A 16450-nucleotide genomic window follows, 5' to 3' on the forward strand; every position below is an offset into this window, starting at 1 on the left:
AGAAACATAAGGTAGTTCAAATGTCTTATTTTTATTGCCATCCAATGTTCTTTTTTTTGGGACAGAGTCTCAAGCTGTCATCCTGGGTAGAGTGCTCTGGCATCTCAGCTCACAGCAGCCTCAAACTCTTGGGCTCAAGCGATTCTCTTGCCTCAGCCTCTCAAGTAGCTGGGACTACAGGTGCCCGCCACAACGCCTGACTTTTTTTGTTGTAGTTGTCATTGTTTGGCAGGCCTGGGCTGGATTCAAACCTGCCAATTCCGGCATACATGGCTGGCACCCTAGCTACTGAGCCACAGCCGCTGAGCTGCCACCCAATGTTCTTATCTGCCATCTCCATTCATGTAATTTCTCATCTTTGAACAGGCGCTCTACTTATTACATAGTTTTTCATGTTATATTATTTTTATTTATAGCATATCTGTTTCCTCTATCATTAGAGGAAAGGTACTACATCTTCACTGCATTTACAGTATATGGCAATTTTTTGAAGGTTGGAGCAGAGGCTGAAAGGACTGTCAAAGGACAAAGGTGGGTGACCCACCCACCTTGGCCTCCTAGAGTAAGGAAGAGAAAATGATACATGGAAGGAAATTTAAGAGTTATTTTCAGGCAGTGCCCGTAGCTCAGTGGATAGGGCACTGGCCATATACACTGAGGCTGGCAGGTTCAAGCCCAGCACGAGGCCAGCCAAACAACAATGACAGCTACAACAAAAAAAAAAATAGCCGGGCGTGTGGCAGGCACCTGTAGTCCCAGCTACTCGGGAGGCTGAGATAAGAGACTCGCCTAAGCCCAAGAGCTGCAGGTTGCTGTGAGCTTTCATGCCATGGTACTCTACCAAAGGCGACAAAGCGAGACTCTGTCTCTAAGAAAAAAAAAAAAAATGGGTATTTTCTAACTTATGAATTTAGAATGGTCAGAAAACTATTACCTATCTAGTAGGACTGAAATTCTGGACACCAGCATACATGTACACAAATCAACTGCAACACCTGGACTAATCTGAAATCACATTTCATATTGTGATTTGAGTATAAAATCACATATTCATAGTCATAAGAAAATCTTATGTATTGCATGTATATTGCACTCTCAAAAGCTTCTGGAATAAAAACATTTCCCCTGAACACTATTTCTTTTTCACATTAGCACTGGATAAAGGGAAGGTGTATGTAAACTCCTCTATGCCCACTACACCAAAGCTAGTTAAATATACAGAACAGGGTCTACAAGATTACAAAATATCCCTTGGCCCACAAGAGTCATTTGGAGCCTGTGTTAAACTCAACTCTTACTTCTTGTGTAAGAAACTCATTCAAGTGCAGCAGTGGGCCGGCGCCAATCTGACAAAATCAAAGCTGCAGGAAAATGGACAGTGAGGTACAGAGAGATAGAAGGATCTTGGATTTGATTGATGATGCTTGGCTAGAAGACAAACTGCCTTATGAGGATGTTGCAATACCACTGAATGAGCTTCCTGAACCTGAACAAGACAACGGTGGCACCACAGAATCTGTCGAAGAACAGGAAATGAAGTGGACAGACTTAGCCTTCCAGTACCTCCACGAGAATGTCCCCCCCATTGGAAACTGACACTCGGCTCCTTATGAATGGATTTTTAAAAAATACATAGATACAAAATGTTAAAAAAAAAAAAAACTCATTCAATTCTGAAGTTAGCCATTTCTTATGTCAATTGACACTTCCTATTGTAGCTCTGAGATAAATGGTGTGCCTCTCCTCAGCCCTCTACCTGTTGACCCTTGATGGAGAGAGTTAGCTGTATAAACTTGATTGAAAGGCTGTTTTGTTTTTGTTTTAAATAGTCTCACTTTGTCATCCTCAGTAGAGTACTATTGCATCATAGCTCACAGCAAACTCAAACCCTTAGGCTCAAGTGATCCTCTTGCCTCAGCCTCCCAAGTAGCTGGGACTATAAGCACCCACCATGACGCCTGGCTATTTTTAGAAATGAGGTCTCACTTTTGCTCAGGCTGTTCTCAAACCTGTGAGCTCAAGCTATCCACCTGTCACAGTCTCCCAGAATGCTAGGATTACAGGTGTGAGCCACCGTGCCCGGCCAAAGGGCTGATCTTTAGTTGGGGATGGTCATTCACGGACTTCATAGGTACTGGTGATGATCTGTTTCTTAAGCTCAGTATGCAGGTTTGTTTTTTTTTTTAATTATAAGCCTTACACATTTTATAAATATTCTTCTCTATATAATAGTTAATAAAATGTTTTTGATAATTAGGTTTTTATTTATTTATTTATTTTTTGCAGTTTTTGGCTGGGGCTGGGTCTGAACCCATCACCTCCAGCATATGGGGCTGGCACCCTACTCCTTTGAGCTACAGGCACCACCCGGATAATTAGGTTTTTAGAATTCTTGACAAAAATAATTTTTTTAAATTTCAGATTAATATGAAGGTATAAATGATTGGTTACAATGCTTGCATTTGTGAGGTAAAGTCCCTGTTGTAGCTGTGTCCCACACCCAGGAGGTGGCCATGTACCCTTACATTGTGCCCATTAGGTGCCCACTGGCACACTAATCTCCTCTCTCCACCCTTCCCTCCTCCCCTATTCCCCCAGCTTGATACAAAAATTTTTTGATACAGCAATTTTTAGCTTAATCTTTTATTTCTGGATGATTGGGGAGAACGGCAGTATCCATTTCCAGAAAATGTTTAAATGTTTAGATTGAGGATGCCTTTCTTTCATGACATTAAGCAATGCGATATCCTCTGCATCCAGGAGCCAACTTAGCATGTTAAGTGTGGTGAGGCGCGGCAGTCGTGACACACACTGACTCAAAGACTTTACTGTAGTGGCCTGAGGTTTGATACAGTGAGTATAATGCCTGGTGATGGTCAACTCTTGCAAGTTTGGCATGTTGTCCAGTGCTTGAAAGAAATTTCTGTATCCTTCCTCTGTGATCTTGTGATTGATTGAAAGATTTAAGTTCTCAAGTTTCTGGAAGCCTCCATCAATTGCTACCTTGGCTACCAAAACAAAACATTCATAAAAACAAAATCACAAGGACTTCTATTTCAATAGTGGTAGACTACATTATTTGCATCAACCTCCTCTCCCCACCACTACCATCACTGAAAGAAGGAAAAATGTCCAATATAGGAGATTTTTTTCTTTTTGAGACAGAGTCTCACTTTGTTACCCTCAGTAGAGTGCTGTAACGTCATAGCTCACAGCAACCTCAAACTCTTGGGCTCAAGTGATTCTCAGTCTCCCACGTAGCTGAGACAACAGGCGCCCGCCACAACGCCTATTTTTTTTTTGCGACAGAGTCTCAGTATGTTGCCCCCAGTAGAGTGCTGTGGCATCACACCTCACAGCAACCTCAAACTCTTGGGCTTAAGCGATTCTCTTGCCTCAGCTTCCCCGTAGCTAAAACTACAGGTGCTTGGCTATTTTTTTGTTGTTGTTGCAGTTGTTGAGCTGGCCGGGCCCGGATTTGAACCCTCCACCTTCATTGTATGTGGCTGGCGCCATAACCACTGCTACGGGTGCCAAGCCCTGGCTATTTTTTTTTTTTTTTTTTTTGTAGAGACAGAATCTCACTTTATGGCTCTCAGCAGAGTGCCATGGCATCACACAGCTCACAGCAACCTCCAACTCCTGGGCTTAAGCGATTCTCTTGCCTCAGCCTCCCAAGCAGCTGGGACCACAGGCGCCCGCCACAACGCCCAGCTATTTTTTGGTTGCAGTTCAGCCGGGGCCGGGTTTGAACCCGCCACCCTCGGTATATGGGGCCGGCACCTTACCGACTGAGCCACAGGTGCCGCCCAACCCTGGCTATTTTTTAGAGACAGGGTCTTGCTCTGGCTCAGGCTAGTCTTGAACCTGTGAGCTCAGGCAATCCACCCTCCTCAGCCTCCCAAGTGCTGGGATTATGGGCAGAGTCACTGCACCCAGCCAGGAAATCTTTTTTGGAATTTCTCTTTAAAAGCCCCAAAGAGCTGATGGGTTAATAAAGAACCACAAAGCCAGGCCAGGTTCTCTGGCTCACACCTGTAATCCTAGCACTCTGGGAGGCAGAGGCGAGTGGATTGCTTGAGCTCAAGTTCAGACCAGCCTGAGCAAGAGCAAGATCCAACTCTACTAAAAAAAGAAAAACTAGCTGGGAGTAGTGTCAGGCACTTGTCCTCACAGCTACTCGGGAGGCTGAGGCAAGAGGATTGCTCAAGCCTAAGAGTTTGAGGTTGCTGTGAGCTATGATAATGACAGGGCACTCTACCAGGATGACCAAGTGAGACTCTGTCTCAAAAAATTTTATTTTTATTGAAAAATAAAAGAACAGAGACTTGAAGGTTTATATAGCCTCAAATGGAAAGTCTTTTTGTACTTCCAGAGCTGTCCAGAATGAATCTAAATCCACAGGACACTAGAGGGAACAATATGACAGTGAAAATGAAGTGGGTTGAAATTTTTTTAGAGGGGAAAATGTTTCCATAGACATTGTGCAGCAGAAAGCCTGGCTTCTATAAGAGGTCAAACATTCATCTCAGGGTAGCTCACCAATTTCCATCACACTGTCATCATCCAAAGTCTGGAAAAATGAGAGGACCCGAAGATACTGAAGCTGCCGACACTGCTGGACGATCAGTTTGGCCACTTGATGAATCCCATCCCCAGTTGGAAGGATCAGTTCTTCAAGGTTCTTGAGAGAACCTAAAGTGTAGGCTATCAGAAGAGACTTTGTATATTTTTGGTTTCCACACAACAGTTACCTATAGCCTAAAACTTAACACACTGTCAGGAGGACCCCTGTAGCATAGATGCCATCCCGCTTCCTCCCCGAGGTCAGGAGGTTTAGCACACATCTCTAGACAACCTGTCCACCCTCCCTTGCTCTGAAGTCCAGGCTGCCTATCATATCTCCATTTCCTCTTAGAAGATTTTACTAGTAGGCAGGTTACTCCTAGCTCTGCCATGCCTTTGGCCACCTGCTGCTGTCATCCTGAGCAGGGGAGGGGGGATTTCCATGTCTGCCCCTCAGCACCACAACTTCGCAATCCATCATTCTTTTTTGTTTGTTTTTTTGAGACAGGGTCTCGCTTTGTCACCCTTGGTAGCGTGCGGTGGCGTGTCAGCTCACAGCAATCTCAAGCTCTTGGGCTCAAGTGATTCTCTTGCCTCAGCCTCTCAAGTAGCTGGGACTACAGGCACCCACAGTGCCGACTATTTTTTAGAGATGGATAGTTTTTCTATTTTTAGCAGAGACAGAGTCTCACTTTTGCTCAGGCTGGTCTGCAACTCCTGAGCTCAGTTGATTCACCTACCTCTGCTTCCCAGAGTACTAGGATTACAGGTGCAAGCCATTGTGCCTAGCCCAATATTTCCAATTCTAATCCAATACCTCAAAGTTCTTTCTAGCCTCTTCTTTCAATATTTGTAAATTCCTTCTGCAACAATGAAGAAAATTGGCTCTCATTACACTCAATGTATTATTTGCTTAATCAACCTTATAATGTACACAAGTCACCTCCTTGCCCCTGATCCTACCTGCGTCTGCTACCTCAGTCCCCACCCATGCTGCTGCCCCCAAAGGAAGGGGAGAGAAAGGAAAAGGAAGATCCAAGCCTAGCAGGGGGAAGAAAGGAATGAAGGATGGGAGGGAGGGAAAATGAAAGATCCAACTGATCCTAAAAGTTTGAGAAGCTCTTTGAATAGTACAGCTGTGCACTCCATAGCTCCACTGCCTCTCTTTTCTTTTTCCTATTAGAATGTTTTTTGTGAGCATACATTAATTTTTTTATTAATTTTTTTTTTGAGACAGAGTCTCACTTTGTTGCCCTTGGTAGACTGCCATGCATCATAGCTCACAGCAACCTCAAACTCTTGGGCTCAAGTGATCCTCTTGCCTCAGCCTCCCAACTAGCTGGGACTACAAGAGCCTGTCACAGCACCCAGCTATCTTTAAAGACAGTGTCTCACTCTAGCTCAGGCAATCTACTCGCCTCGGCCTCCCAGAGTGCTAGGATTATAGGCATGAGCCACCAAGCCCAGCCTCATACATTACATTTGTAATCATTTTTCAATCAAAAATATTTAACCTTTTTCTAAATCTAGATTTGTACATACTGTTTTCTTAATTTTTTTTTTTTGAGACAGAGTCTCACTATGTCACCCTCGGTAGAGTGTCATGGCATCACGGCTCACAGCAACCTCAAACTCTCGGGCTTAAGTGATTCTCTTGCCTCAGGCTCCCAAGTAGCAGGGCAATAATGAGCAAATATGTATTCTAGGAAGTCAGTCTGAGAACTTTGCTTTGAATGAGATCAAATATGAGGAATGTGCAAAACTAACAGTGAAGAAAGACCTTTGGAGGGTCAAAGTTGAGCATCACTGTTACTTCCTATTAATGAGCAAGGGCAGCTAATACATGTCTTATTTTATTGCAGCTAATTCAAAATAGGAGAGAAAAAATAGGAAGAGAATAAAGAATAAGTAAAAAAGAAGTTTTGTTAAACATACCAAATTTTTTAGATGTTTCCTTGTCAGGAAATTGTTGGTTATTAAGATTTAATATTTTCAGAGAAATAAAATTTGGCAGAATGGCAACTACGAAAACGAAAATAAAAATTGAGTTATATTGGCTAAATCTCTCACAGCAAACAGTAACATCTTTAAAATAAAGAGCATTTAAAAAGTGATAAAATTAATGTAATTCAGATTGAATAAGAATGATTAAGTAGATAGAAAAAAACTCTCCTCGGAGATCTTTGCTGGACTAGAAATGTTTAAAGTTCTAGAAATAAATATACTTTGTTATTTGATGAATTCATTTAAGATTAGATACCAAGTACTATAGTTTGCTCCTTCATATCAACTGCCTTTTACAAATGTGGCTCTTTTGAAAGAGTGCTTAATCTGACTCTGCGGCTACAGAAGCATATTAAACCACAATTCTAAGATTACAACTCTTACCAAATGGGATGCTTTGAAAAAATGGTCCAGAAAACTTCATTTCTTTGAGTTTCTTGCAAGAAGAAAGTACAGTCATGAGAGACTCAAAATCCGAAAGGAAATTACATTTCAGATGGAAAACATGAAGGTTTGGAGAATTCTGAATCAATTTGACTGTAAAATATCAAGATTTTCAGAAATTAAAGAAGACTGCAAATTTCTACCAGAATTAGCCATGTAATTTTATTTATTTATTTATTTATTTATTTTGAGACAGAGTCTTACTTTTTTTTTTGTTTGTTTCAGAGTCTCACTTTTTCACTTTGGTAGAGTGTCATGGCATCATAGCTCATAGCAACCTCAAACTCTTGGGCTCAAGCGATTCTCGTGCCTCAGCCTCCCCAGTAGCTGGGACTACAGTGCCCACCACAATGCCCAGCTATTTTTTAGAGACTGGGTCTCACTCTTGCTCAGGTGTAGACTGCCTGAGCTCAGGAGTTTGAGCCTAATTTATTCTTTTTTTTTTTTTTTTTCAGCAATAATTAAAATAAGGCACCACAATGTAATGCTCTGAGAATCAGGCTACTTTGGGCTTAAGTTCGGGTTCCACAACTGACTAGCGAACAACATGAACTTGTACAAGTTACTGACCCTCTCTGGGGATCAGTTCTCTCTTCTCCAAAATGATCATTGACACTCAGTAAAGTCACCTTCAGCTTTAACAATCTAATATCTCTGCATTTGTGCATGACATTTACACAGTAAGGATATTTGTACAAAGAAACATAAAAGGAATAATAACTCTAAAGCAAAACCTGAATTTGATGCAAAAATTACTGAAAATGTAAGAAACTACTACCTCCAAATTCAACATCAATGAATTTTTTGCATACAGATTAAATGAGTTATTATTCGTGAAGTTCTCAAAATAATTCTTAGAATGTATGAAAAAGCTCAGTAATTACAAATTATAATCAGATCCTCAAGAACTTTGTCAAATAAATTATTGGCCAAATAGCTTTTCTAACTGATACTAAAGCAAAGAAATCCAAGAGCCATTCTTACCTAGTTTAGAAAGATCAAACTCAGCTGAAATTTGGATCAATAATTTCTCCATACAGGGGAGGTCTGAGAATTCTTTAGGTATCATTGAACAAACGTTTACTTTGTCATCCAGATTCACAGATAGTTCTTTCAGGCATAGGAACTTATCCAAATTAGGAAAGATTTGGTCTGGAAAGCATCACACAATTGCCCTTTATTAACCAAAGAATTCCAAATGGAAATTTTGAAACTGCTGTTTTGTTTTGTTTTGTTTACAGTTTTTTGGCCGGGGCTGGGTTTGAACCCGCCACCCCCTGTATACGGGGCTGGCGACCTACTTCTTGAGCCGCAGGCACCACCCCAAAACTGCTGTTTTGATTCATCTATTTTTATATTTTCAAATGAAAATATTCCATGTACCACAAACCATTTTTTTTTTAATTTTTAAATTTTTAATTACCTGGTTTTTGCATAATTCATCAGCAGGTTGTAGAGGCTTACAGGCCCTCACTCAGAGTCAGGCCATGCTTGTGGGTTACCCAAATGTATATTAAAATAAATAATTAGTGAAAAAAATTCTTTTTTAGAAAGTATATATGAGAAGATATTGCCATTTGCAGTTTTACTGATTATGTACTATATAGGAAGGCCTGTGCTACGCTCTGGAAGCACAAAAATAATACATCTCTCCAGCAATGGTGTGGGAACAACAAGATTTGTGCATGCAAAAAATGAAGTTGGACTCCTACCTCCCACCATATAAAATATCAACCCAAGGCTAGGCACAGTGGCTCATGCCTATAATACTAGCACTCTGGGAGGCCACAGTGGGAGAATTGCTTGAGATCAGGAGTTCAAGACCAGTCTGAGCAAAGTGCGAAACCCCCATAGCTCTACCAAAAAATAGAAAAACTAGTTGGGTGTTGTGGTAGGTGCCTATAGTCCCAGCTACTTGGGTGGGTGAGGCAAGAGAATTGCTTAAGCCCAAGAGCTGGAGGTTGCTGTGAGCTGTGACATTACAGCACTCTACCAAGAGCAACAAAGTGAAATTCTGTTTCTTTTTTTTTTTTTTTTTTTGTAGAGACAGAGTCTCACTTTATGGCCCTTGGTAGAGTGCCGTGGCCTCATATAGCTCACGGCAACCTCCAACTCCTAGGCTTAAGCGATTCTCTTGCCTCAGTCTCCCGAGTAGCCGGGACTACAGGCGCCCACCACAATGCCCGGCTATTTTTTGGTTGCAGTTTGGCCGGGGCCGGGTTTGAACCCGCCACCCTCAGTATATGGGGCCGGCGCCTTACTGACAAGCCACAGGCGCCGCCCGAAATTCTGTTTCTTAAAAAAAAAAAATAATAGGGGTAAATCTTCATGATCTTGGACTTGGCAATGGATTCTTAGATATGACACCAAAAGAATTAGCAACAGAAGGAAAAAACAGATAAATTAGACTTCATCAAAATTAAAAACTTTTATATATCAAAGGTCTTTGTAAAGTAAAATGATGATCTAGGGAATAGGAGAAAATATTTTCAAACCATGTGTATGATAAGGTTTTAAAATCCAGAATATATAAAGAACTCCTTCAACCAAACAACCAACAAAAAGCCAATTAAAAACGGAGAAAGGACTTGAAAAGATGTTTCTCAAAAGAAGATACACAAACAGCCATTATGAGCACATGAAAAGATCCTGAGCATCATTCAGTCATCAGAGAAAGGCAATCAAAACCACAATGAGGTCCCACTTCAAACTACAAGCTTTGCTTTATGATAATCAACACAAAACAAAACAGAAAATAACGAGTGTTGAAGAGGATATGGAGAAATCGGAACCCTTATATATTGCTGGTAGGAATATAAAATGGTACAAAAATGGTATCAAAAAATTAAACAAAGGGCTCAGCACCTGTAGCTCAGCGGCTAAGGAACCAGCCACATACACCGAGGCTGGCAGGTTCAAATCCAGCCCGGGCCTGCCAACAACAGTGACAACTACAACAACAACAAAAAAATAGCCAGGCGTTGTGGTGGGCGCCTCCAGCTACTTGGGAGGCTGAGGCAAGAGAATCGCTTAAGCCCAAGAGTTTGAGGTTGCTGTGAGCTGTGATGCCACGACACTCTACCGAGGGTGACATAGTGAGACTCTGTCTCAAAAAAAAAAAGAAAAATAGAATAAAGGCTACCAGGGGCTAGTGGAAGGGAGGAGCTGTTTAATGGGTATAGAGTTTCTGTTTAGGAATAATGAAATAGGAAATAATGAAAAGGTTCAGAAATGAATGATGGTAATGGTTGTAGAACATTGTGAATGTACTTAATGCCATTGAATCATACACGTAAAAGTAAGTAGTTAAATTGTAAGGTTTGTTGTGTAAGTTTTACCAAAATAAAAAAGTATTTGGAAAGAAACCAAAGTTATTCCAAATTTGATGATAAATGTCAACCCCAGATCCAAACAAAAACACAGTGACCGGGTAGCACCTGTGGCTCAGTGAATAGGGTGCCAGCCCAATATACCGGAGGTGGTGGGTTTCAAACCCAGCCCAGGCCAAAAACTGCAAAAAAACAAAAAACAAAAAACCCACAGTGACCCTCAAGCAAGATACATGCAAGATACAAGGCAAAGCACACTTAGACATCTAACAGTCAAACTGCTGAGAAATGGAGCTGTCCCAGCAACAGTTAGATGGTGAGAAACATCAAATGACACGTATAGTAGTATCAGAAAACGTAAGTGCCTAGGAATAAATTTAATGAAAGCTGGAGTACACTTACACTGAAAACTATCAAGTATTTCTTAGAGAAGCTAAAGAAGACCTAAAGCAAGGGCAGTTATTATTTCCCATTTCTGTGTTCATTTCCCAGAGACTATGCATCATCATCTTACATGGAGCTCATTCTTTTACCAATAACAAGTAACTCATGTCCACTTATTGTCTATTTATTAAGAGGCTTCATTAATTTAATATTTTATTAATTCTATCTGACTTATTGGAAAACAATTCTCATTTGGAAAAACATTCTTTCACTAATTTTATACAAAAAAAATTAGTGAAGGTTTGCTGTTGTATATTCTGTCAGTGATCATTTATACTCTTAAGACTTCAGAAGTTTTCAACCACCTAAAACTAAGTGAGAAAATAAAATTACACATCAGAATAGTCATCTGAAATACCTGCAAGTGTACCTTGTGCCTGGATTGTCCCTGCAAGTTCCAGAGATTCCAGGGAAGGCAGGGTGAGAAGCAGTTCTTGTTCTGCCACACTGAGTTCGCATTTGTCTATGGAGCATTTGGTGACAGAGGCTTTGTGCAGCTCAAGAGCTGGGCGGATACTTTCGATAATGCCTCTGCTGTGAGTTAAATGAAGCTCAATGTGCTGTGAGGCTGAAAAAACCGTCATTAGCACCTTGAGCATCTCCTGGTCTATAGCATCAGCATTAGTCACATGGACTTCCAGAAGGGGAATTTTGTAGTGCTTTGGAGAAAGTTTCCAGTAGCCAGTACTGATGTCTGGGGGTGCTGTGTGCTGGATTTTCATATAACTCTTTATCATATCCTCTTTTTCAGCTAAATTCTGCTCCCACTCTTTCATAGGTTCGAAGGCAGAAGCACAGTCCTGATCTATAGTTGGTGCCTGTGATTTGTCTAAACACGCTTCTAGGACTGAAAAATCTGCTCGATGTGGATGTTTATTTCCTTTTATGAAAACCTGAATGCTTCTCATCAATGGCAGGCTTTCTGGGTAATCATAAAAGTACGGTAATTTAAGTACATCCAAAGTCAGGGTTCTCCCTTGAAGGAATTGCCAAATAAGTGATGAACATGCAGCAACAGTGTTGCTTTGATAAGCAATTTTTAGGGCAAGACCCAATAAATGCTTTGAAACCAATGAAAAGTAAGCTTGTGGAACCATTTGCCACAATTGCCTAATTAATTGCATTTCTGGTGACATTTCTGGATGGTGCTTCAGGTAGTCATCATTTTCAGATACATTCTCCAATGACTCTTTATCATCCACCAAATGAAGTAAATGAGATACGATTTTTGGTCCTGCCTTTGTTAAAGGGCAATTGGAGATATAGTTCAAAAAGTTGTTGTAGGGCTTTAGAGCCATCATGGATGAGTTGATTTGTTTCAAATAATAAAGTCCCAAGTCTTGATCTGCATGCCTATCTGAATCCAGGAGTTCAATCAGCCTCCTTGCAGCAAGAAATTCTTGGAATGCAGGACTTAAAAACTGATAGACTGGTCTCAGTCTCTGGGCTGTAAATTTGCTCATCAGGCACACGGTTAGATCTCCATCTTCATCAACCCCTGCTTCTGCGAGGTGGTCATCACTAAACTCAAAACAAGATGAAAAAAAACCTTTCAAGGCCAGCTCACCACAGGAGGACACGGTTGCTTGGAGAAGTTCAATGGTAGTTTTGTGCCTTAAGAAAAGGCATTCCATATAGGACTTGAAAAGAGCCACATCATCAAAAGACTGATCAAAAGGATACTGAAACCAATTAGCACAGACTGCTGCTACAAAAAGGGGAGTTTTATGAATGTCCTGCAAAGGTTTTTGCCTTCCAAAGTAAATCAGAAACTTTAGCAAACGGGTCATGTTACGCGAAAAGAGCTTCCGTAATATACAGATAGTATTATAGAAGGGAAACGCTTTGATCTCTAGAATTGTATCTAGGTATCGGCGGATGTCCCTGGCCCTGTTTGTACGGACAGCAATCAATAAGCATGTCCGTGATGAGTGGTTTTTTTGAATCAGTCTTTGTATGTCTTGAGGGACTGAGCCCATCTCTTTGTAGTCATCGAGCAGGAATAACACCTGATTTCTTAACTGCTGGATGATGTTCCTCATGCACATTTCAGTGACAGATCCTTCTTTCTCTAGGAGTTGGTCAGAAATGATGTCAGCCAGCCCCTGGCCTGGTCTGGTAGCAGTAAGGGAAAGGTAGAAGACGAGCTGGAACCTGTTTAACAAGGGACAGCATCCTGATGCCCATAGAAAAGCTATTTTCTTAAGGAAGATCGTCTTTCCACTACCAGCTTCGCCTTCCACACACATGACAGAGTTCAAATTGGTGAAGACCTCAGGCAATACCAGGGGCTCTTGTACAAGATGGCTGATGTCCTTTGAAGCAATGGACAGATCACAGCCCAGCAAGTGATCTGTGACTAGACCAGAAGAGCTCTCAAGCAAAGGCAGGTGGCGGAAACTGGCATTGACATAGGCTGCTCTCAGTTGCTCACTCAGACTCTTTGCCTCTCGAAACCACTGGGGTTCACCCTGTGCTATCTCTGTGGATAAAAGGGGGGCATGGCTAGGATTCATATTCACATCTCTCTCAGTCCTAATACCAGACTCTTTTCACTACCTGAATCTGCCTGTCTACTAAGGACGTTTTAGGACCTTCCACAGCCTCTGTGACTCCTGGATTAAGAGATTAGGATCGACTCAGTTTCCTCTAAAAAATCAGAATGTGGGGAGCACATGTCCAAAGTGCCCCTCTTAACATGGAGACCTACACATAATGTGGCTTATTAGAAGCACCACAGGCGGGGCAGGATGGCTCACGCCTGTCATCCCAGCACTGTGGCGTTGCTTGCAGCCAGGAGTTTGAGACCAAGCTAGACAACACAGGAAGATCCTATCTCTCAAAAAAAAAAAAAAAAAAAATTTATGCCGGAGGTAGCAGGTTCAAACCCAGCCCCGGCCAAAAACTGCAAAAAAAAAAAACCCTGAAAATTAGGTGGGCATAGTAGTATGCGCCTATAGTCCTACTAATACTTGGGAGGCCGAGGCAGAAGGGTCCCTTAAACCCAGGAGTTCAACGCTGCAAGAAGCTTGCTGAATGGTGCCTTTAAATATTAGTTTGTATGTGAAATGTTGATTACTGTCAGTTTGGCCCTGGGAGCACTCTGGAGACATCACAGGAGCCCTGACTTTCTCTCATATGTGATACTCTCCACTGCAATCTTCTCCTCTGTAGAAGCTCTTTGCACAATTACAAATACTTTTTCTTTTCAAACCCCCAGTAAACACAAATATATTTACCCAGACATATAACCCATATGCCACTTCAAGCTTCTTACCTGGCAATATAGAACTATCTGCAGCTGAATCTTCAAGATTGCTTTCACTTGTGCTTTCCTTTGAAAAATAAAATCCTCTATTAAATGAAGATTTGCATAAAGAGAGGGAGGAATCATGTTATAATAGGAGACAAAACGTCTTCTAAATACAGCCCACCCTCAAATATTTATGGGGACTGATGTGAGGAGTGCTCCAAATATGAAACAATAAATCACCTGCAAACATCTGCAAGCTGTGTGTTCCTAGTTGGCTCAGATATGATGATACATTCCATGAGTGAATACTATCCAGGTAATCAGAATTATAGTGATTGGAGCAAGAAGGACCCTTGCTGCAATCTATGGCCATACCACCCTGAATGCACCTGATCTCGTGAAGCTAAGCAGGGTTGGGCCTGGTTAGTACTTGGATGGGAGACCACCTGGGAATACTGGGTGCTGTAGGCATTAAAAAAAAAAAAAAAAAGGACCCTCCAAAAATTGTAGACACAGCCTCTATCCTTTGTTAACTACATTTTTAATATTACATACCTAGGATGCATAAAATTTATGCTTCTTCCTCAATTTTTTTCTTCAATGTCATTTTTCAGTTCACAAATATAAAAGATGAATCAAAAGAAAAGCAAGTTGCTATCTTTGTTTTCATTTGTGGGATGACAAACTTAACATACCTAACATACAGCCTCAAAATAAGGTGTGTGTGTGTTAAATTGTTAGTGCCTTATTTCCCAGAGAACTACAAAGGATTGTTCAGTTTAAAGAAGTCAGCCTATCATATGGTTTTATGATTTTATTGGACATTTGTTTTTGTTAAAGAAATATCTTCCCTGTCCTAAAAAAAGGCCACATAGCAGGCCAGGCCTTACTGCCCTCCCAATGCAGATCACAAATGGGATTCATTTAGCCTGGATGCTACTCAACTTAAGAGAGTCTCGCCCCCAAAGTAGAAGGGATGGACTGACTGTGCATTTCATGAAGCTAGGTACGGGGTCTTACTGTAGATGATTTATAGAATTTCTTTGCTTATTTATGGAAAGAAAATTCCTGTTCAAAACACTTTTCAATCACATAATTACATACTACAAAATAAACAAAGTGGTGATATTCATTACCATTAATTCACAAAGTTCAACATGGCTCTGAAGGTCTGGAATCACTTCTGCAGAGGACTTCATATTTTGGATAAATTGACAACTAAGTGCAAAAGTTAAAAGTTATAAAATTAGTTGTATGCAATTCAGCAGTTGTAATAGGTTAAAAAAAAAGAATCAGAAATTGAGAAGACAACCCTTACATATGGATTCTGGACATTAGTGGAAAAATTAATGAAATTCAAATGAACTCAAGATTTTAGTTAATAGTAATGTACCAGTGTACCAATTCTTGTTTTTGTTTTTGTTTGAGACAGAATCTCTCTTTGTTGCCTTCAGTAGACTACCGTGGCATCTTAGCCCACGGTAACCTTAAACTCTTGGGCTCAAGCAATTCTCTTGCCTCAGCCTCCCAAGTAACTGGACCTACAGATGCCTGCCACAACATCCAGCTATTTTTAGAGACTAGGTCTCGTTGTGGCTCAGGCTGGTCTCGAACCTGTGAGCTCAGGCAGTTCACCCACCTTTGTCTACTACTATTACAGGCATGAGCCACACACCCGGCCCCAATTCTTAATTAAAAAACAAAAAAGATAGCCGGGCATTGTGGCAAGCACCTGTAGTCCCAGCTACTCAGGAGGCTGAGGCAAGAGAATTGCCTAAGCCCAGGAGATGGAGGTTGCTGTAAGCTGTGACGCCATGGCACTCTACTGAGGGCAACATAGTGAGACTCTGTCTCAAAAAAAAAAAAACAGAGAGATAGAGACAGTGTTGGCTGGGCATGGTGGCTTGCACTCTGGGAGGCTGAGACAAGAGACCAGCCTGAGCAAGAGGGAGACCCCATCTCTCCCTGAGCAAGAGGGAGACTAAAACCTGAAATATTAGCCAGGCATTGTGGTTGGTGCCTATATGCCTAGCTACTCAGGAAGCTAAGGCAAGAGGATTGCTTCAGCCCAGATGTTTGAGGTTGCTGTGAGCTAGGCTGATGACATGGCACTTTAGCCTGGGCATGAAGTGAGAACCTGTGTCAAAAAAAAAAAAATATATATATATACATATATATATATACACACATATATATATACACATATATATAATGACAGGGGTGAATTTGATATAAAAAATAATAAAATTAAAAAGAGACAGAGTCTTGCTTGCTGAAATGCAGTGTTGGGATCATAGCTCACTATAGCCTAAAACTTGCCCCTCAGCCTCTGAAGTTGCTGGGATTGCAGGTGCAAGCCACCACATTGGCTACCAATATTTAAATTTGACAAATGTATTAGGTAGTATAA

General features: G+C 41.2%; 2 protein-coding genes and 1 pseudogene across 7 annotated transcripts in view; 2 read left to right on the top strand and 1 right to left on the bottom strand.

The window, feature by feature from the left end:
• The first annotated feature begins 1305 nt into the window (after positions 1-1305).
• Positions 1306-1652, top strand: LOC128584242 (anaphase-promoting complex subunit 13-like). The gene has a single exon (XM_053589304.1). The coding sequence runs from the start codon at positions 1372-1374 to the stop codon at positions 1594-1596; it is 225 nt and encodes a 74-aa protein (XP_053445279.1). The 5' UTR covers positions 1306-1371; the 3' UTR covers positions 1597-1652.
• A 630-nt stretch (positions 1653-2282) lies between these two features.
• Positions 2283-16450, bottom strand: part of LOC128584185 (general transcription factor IIH subunit 2) — a 102988-nt gene continuing 88820 nt past the window's right edge. For 3 of the 6 annotated variants that reach the window (XM_053589182.1, XM_053589154.1, XM_053589174.1), the window contains 8 exons: positions 15177-15258; positions 14065-14122; positions 11146-13269; positions 7999-8166; positions 6955-7107; positions 6502-6588; positions 4543-4707; positions 2283-3008 (listed from right to left, as the gene is read on the bottom strand). In XM_053589182.1, the coding sequence (XP_053445157.1) occupies positions 2644-3008; positions 4543-4707; positions 6502-6588; positions 6955-7107; positions 7999-8166; positions 11146-13269; positions 14065-14122; positions 15177-15258 (3202 nt within the window). In that variant the 3' untranslated portion in view covers positions 2283-2643. Of the gene's footprint in view, positions 3009-4542; positions 5430-6501; positions 6589-6954; positions 7108-7998; positions 8167-11145; positions 13270-14064; positions 14123-15176; positions 15259-16450 lie in introns of those variants that run through there. The other 3 variants (XM_053589165.1, XM_053589188.1, XM_053589198.1) reach the window with 3 other exon arrangements.
• LOC128593572 (uncharacterized) lies at positions 14402-14511 on the top strand (annotated as a pseudogene).

Source organism: Nycticebus coucang, chromosome 1 (genome assembly GCF_027406575.1).
Source record: "Nycticebus coucang isolate mNycCou1 chromosome 1, mNycCou1.pri, whole genome shotgun sequence".
Lineage (NCBI taxonomy): Eukaryota > Metazoa > Chordata > Mammalia > Primates > Lorisidae > Nycticebus > Nycticebus coucang.

What these genes read in the sequence shown, in the direction of transcription:
- LOC128584242 (XM_053589304.1), top strand. Translation starts at nt 1,372, where the DNA reads ATGGACAGTGAGGTACAGAGAGATAGAAGGATCTTGGATTTGATTGAT.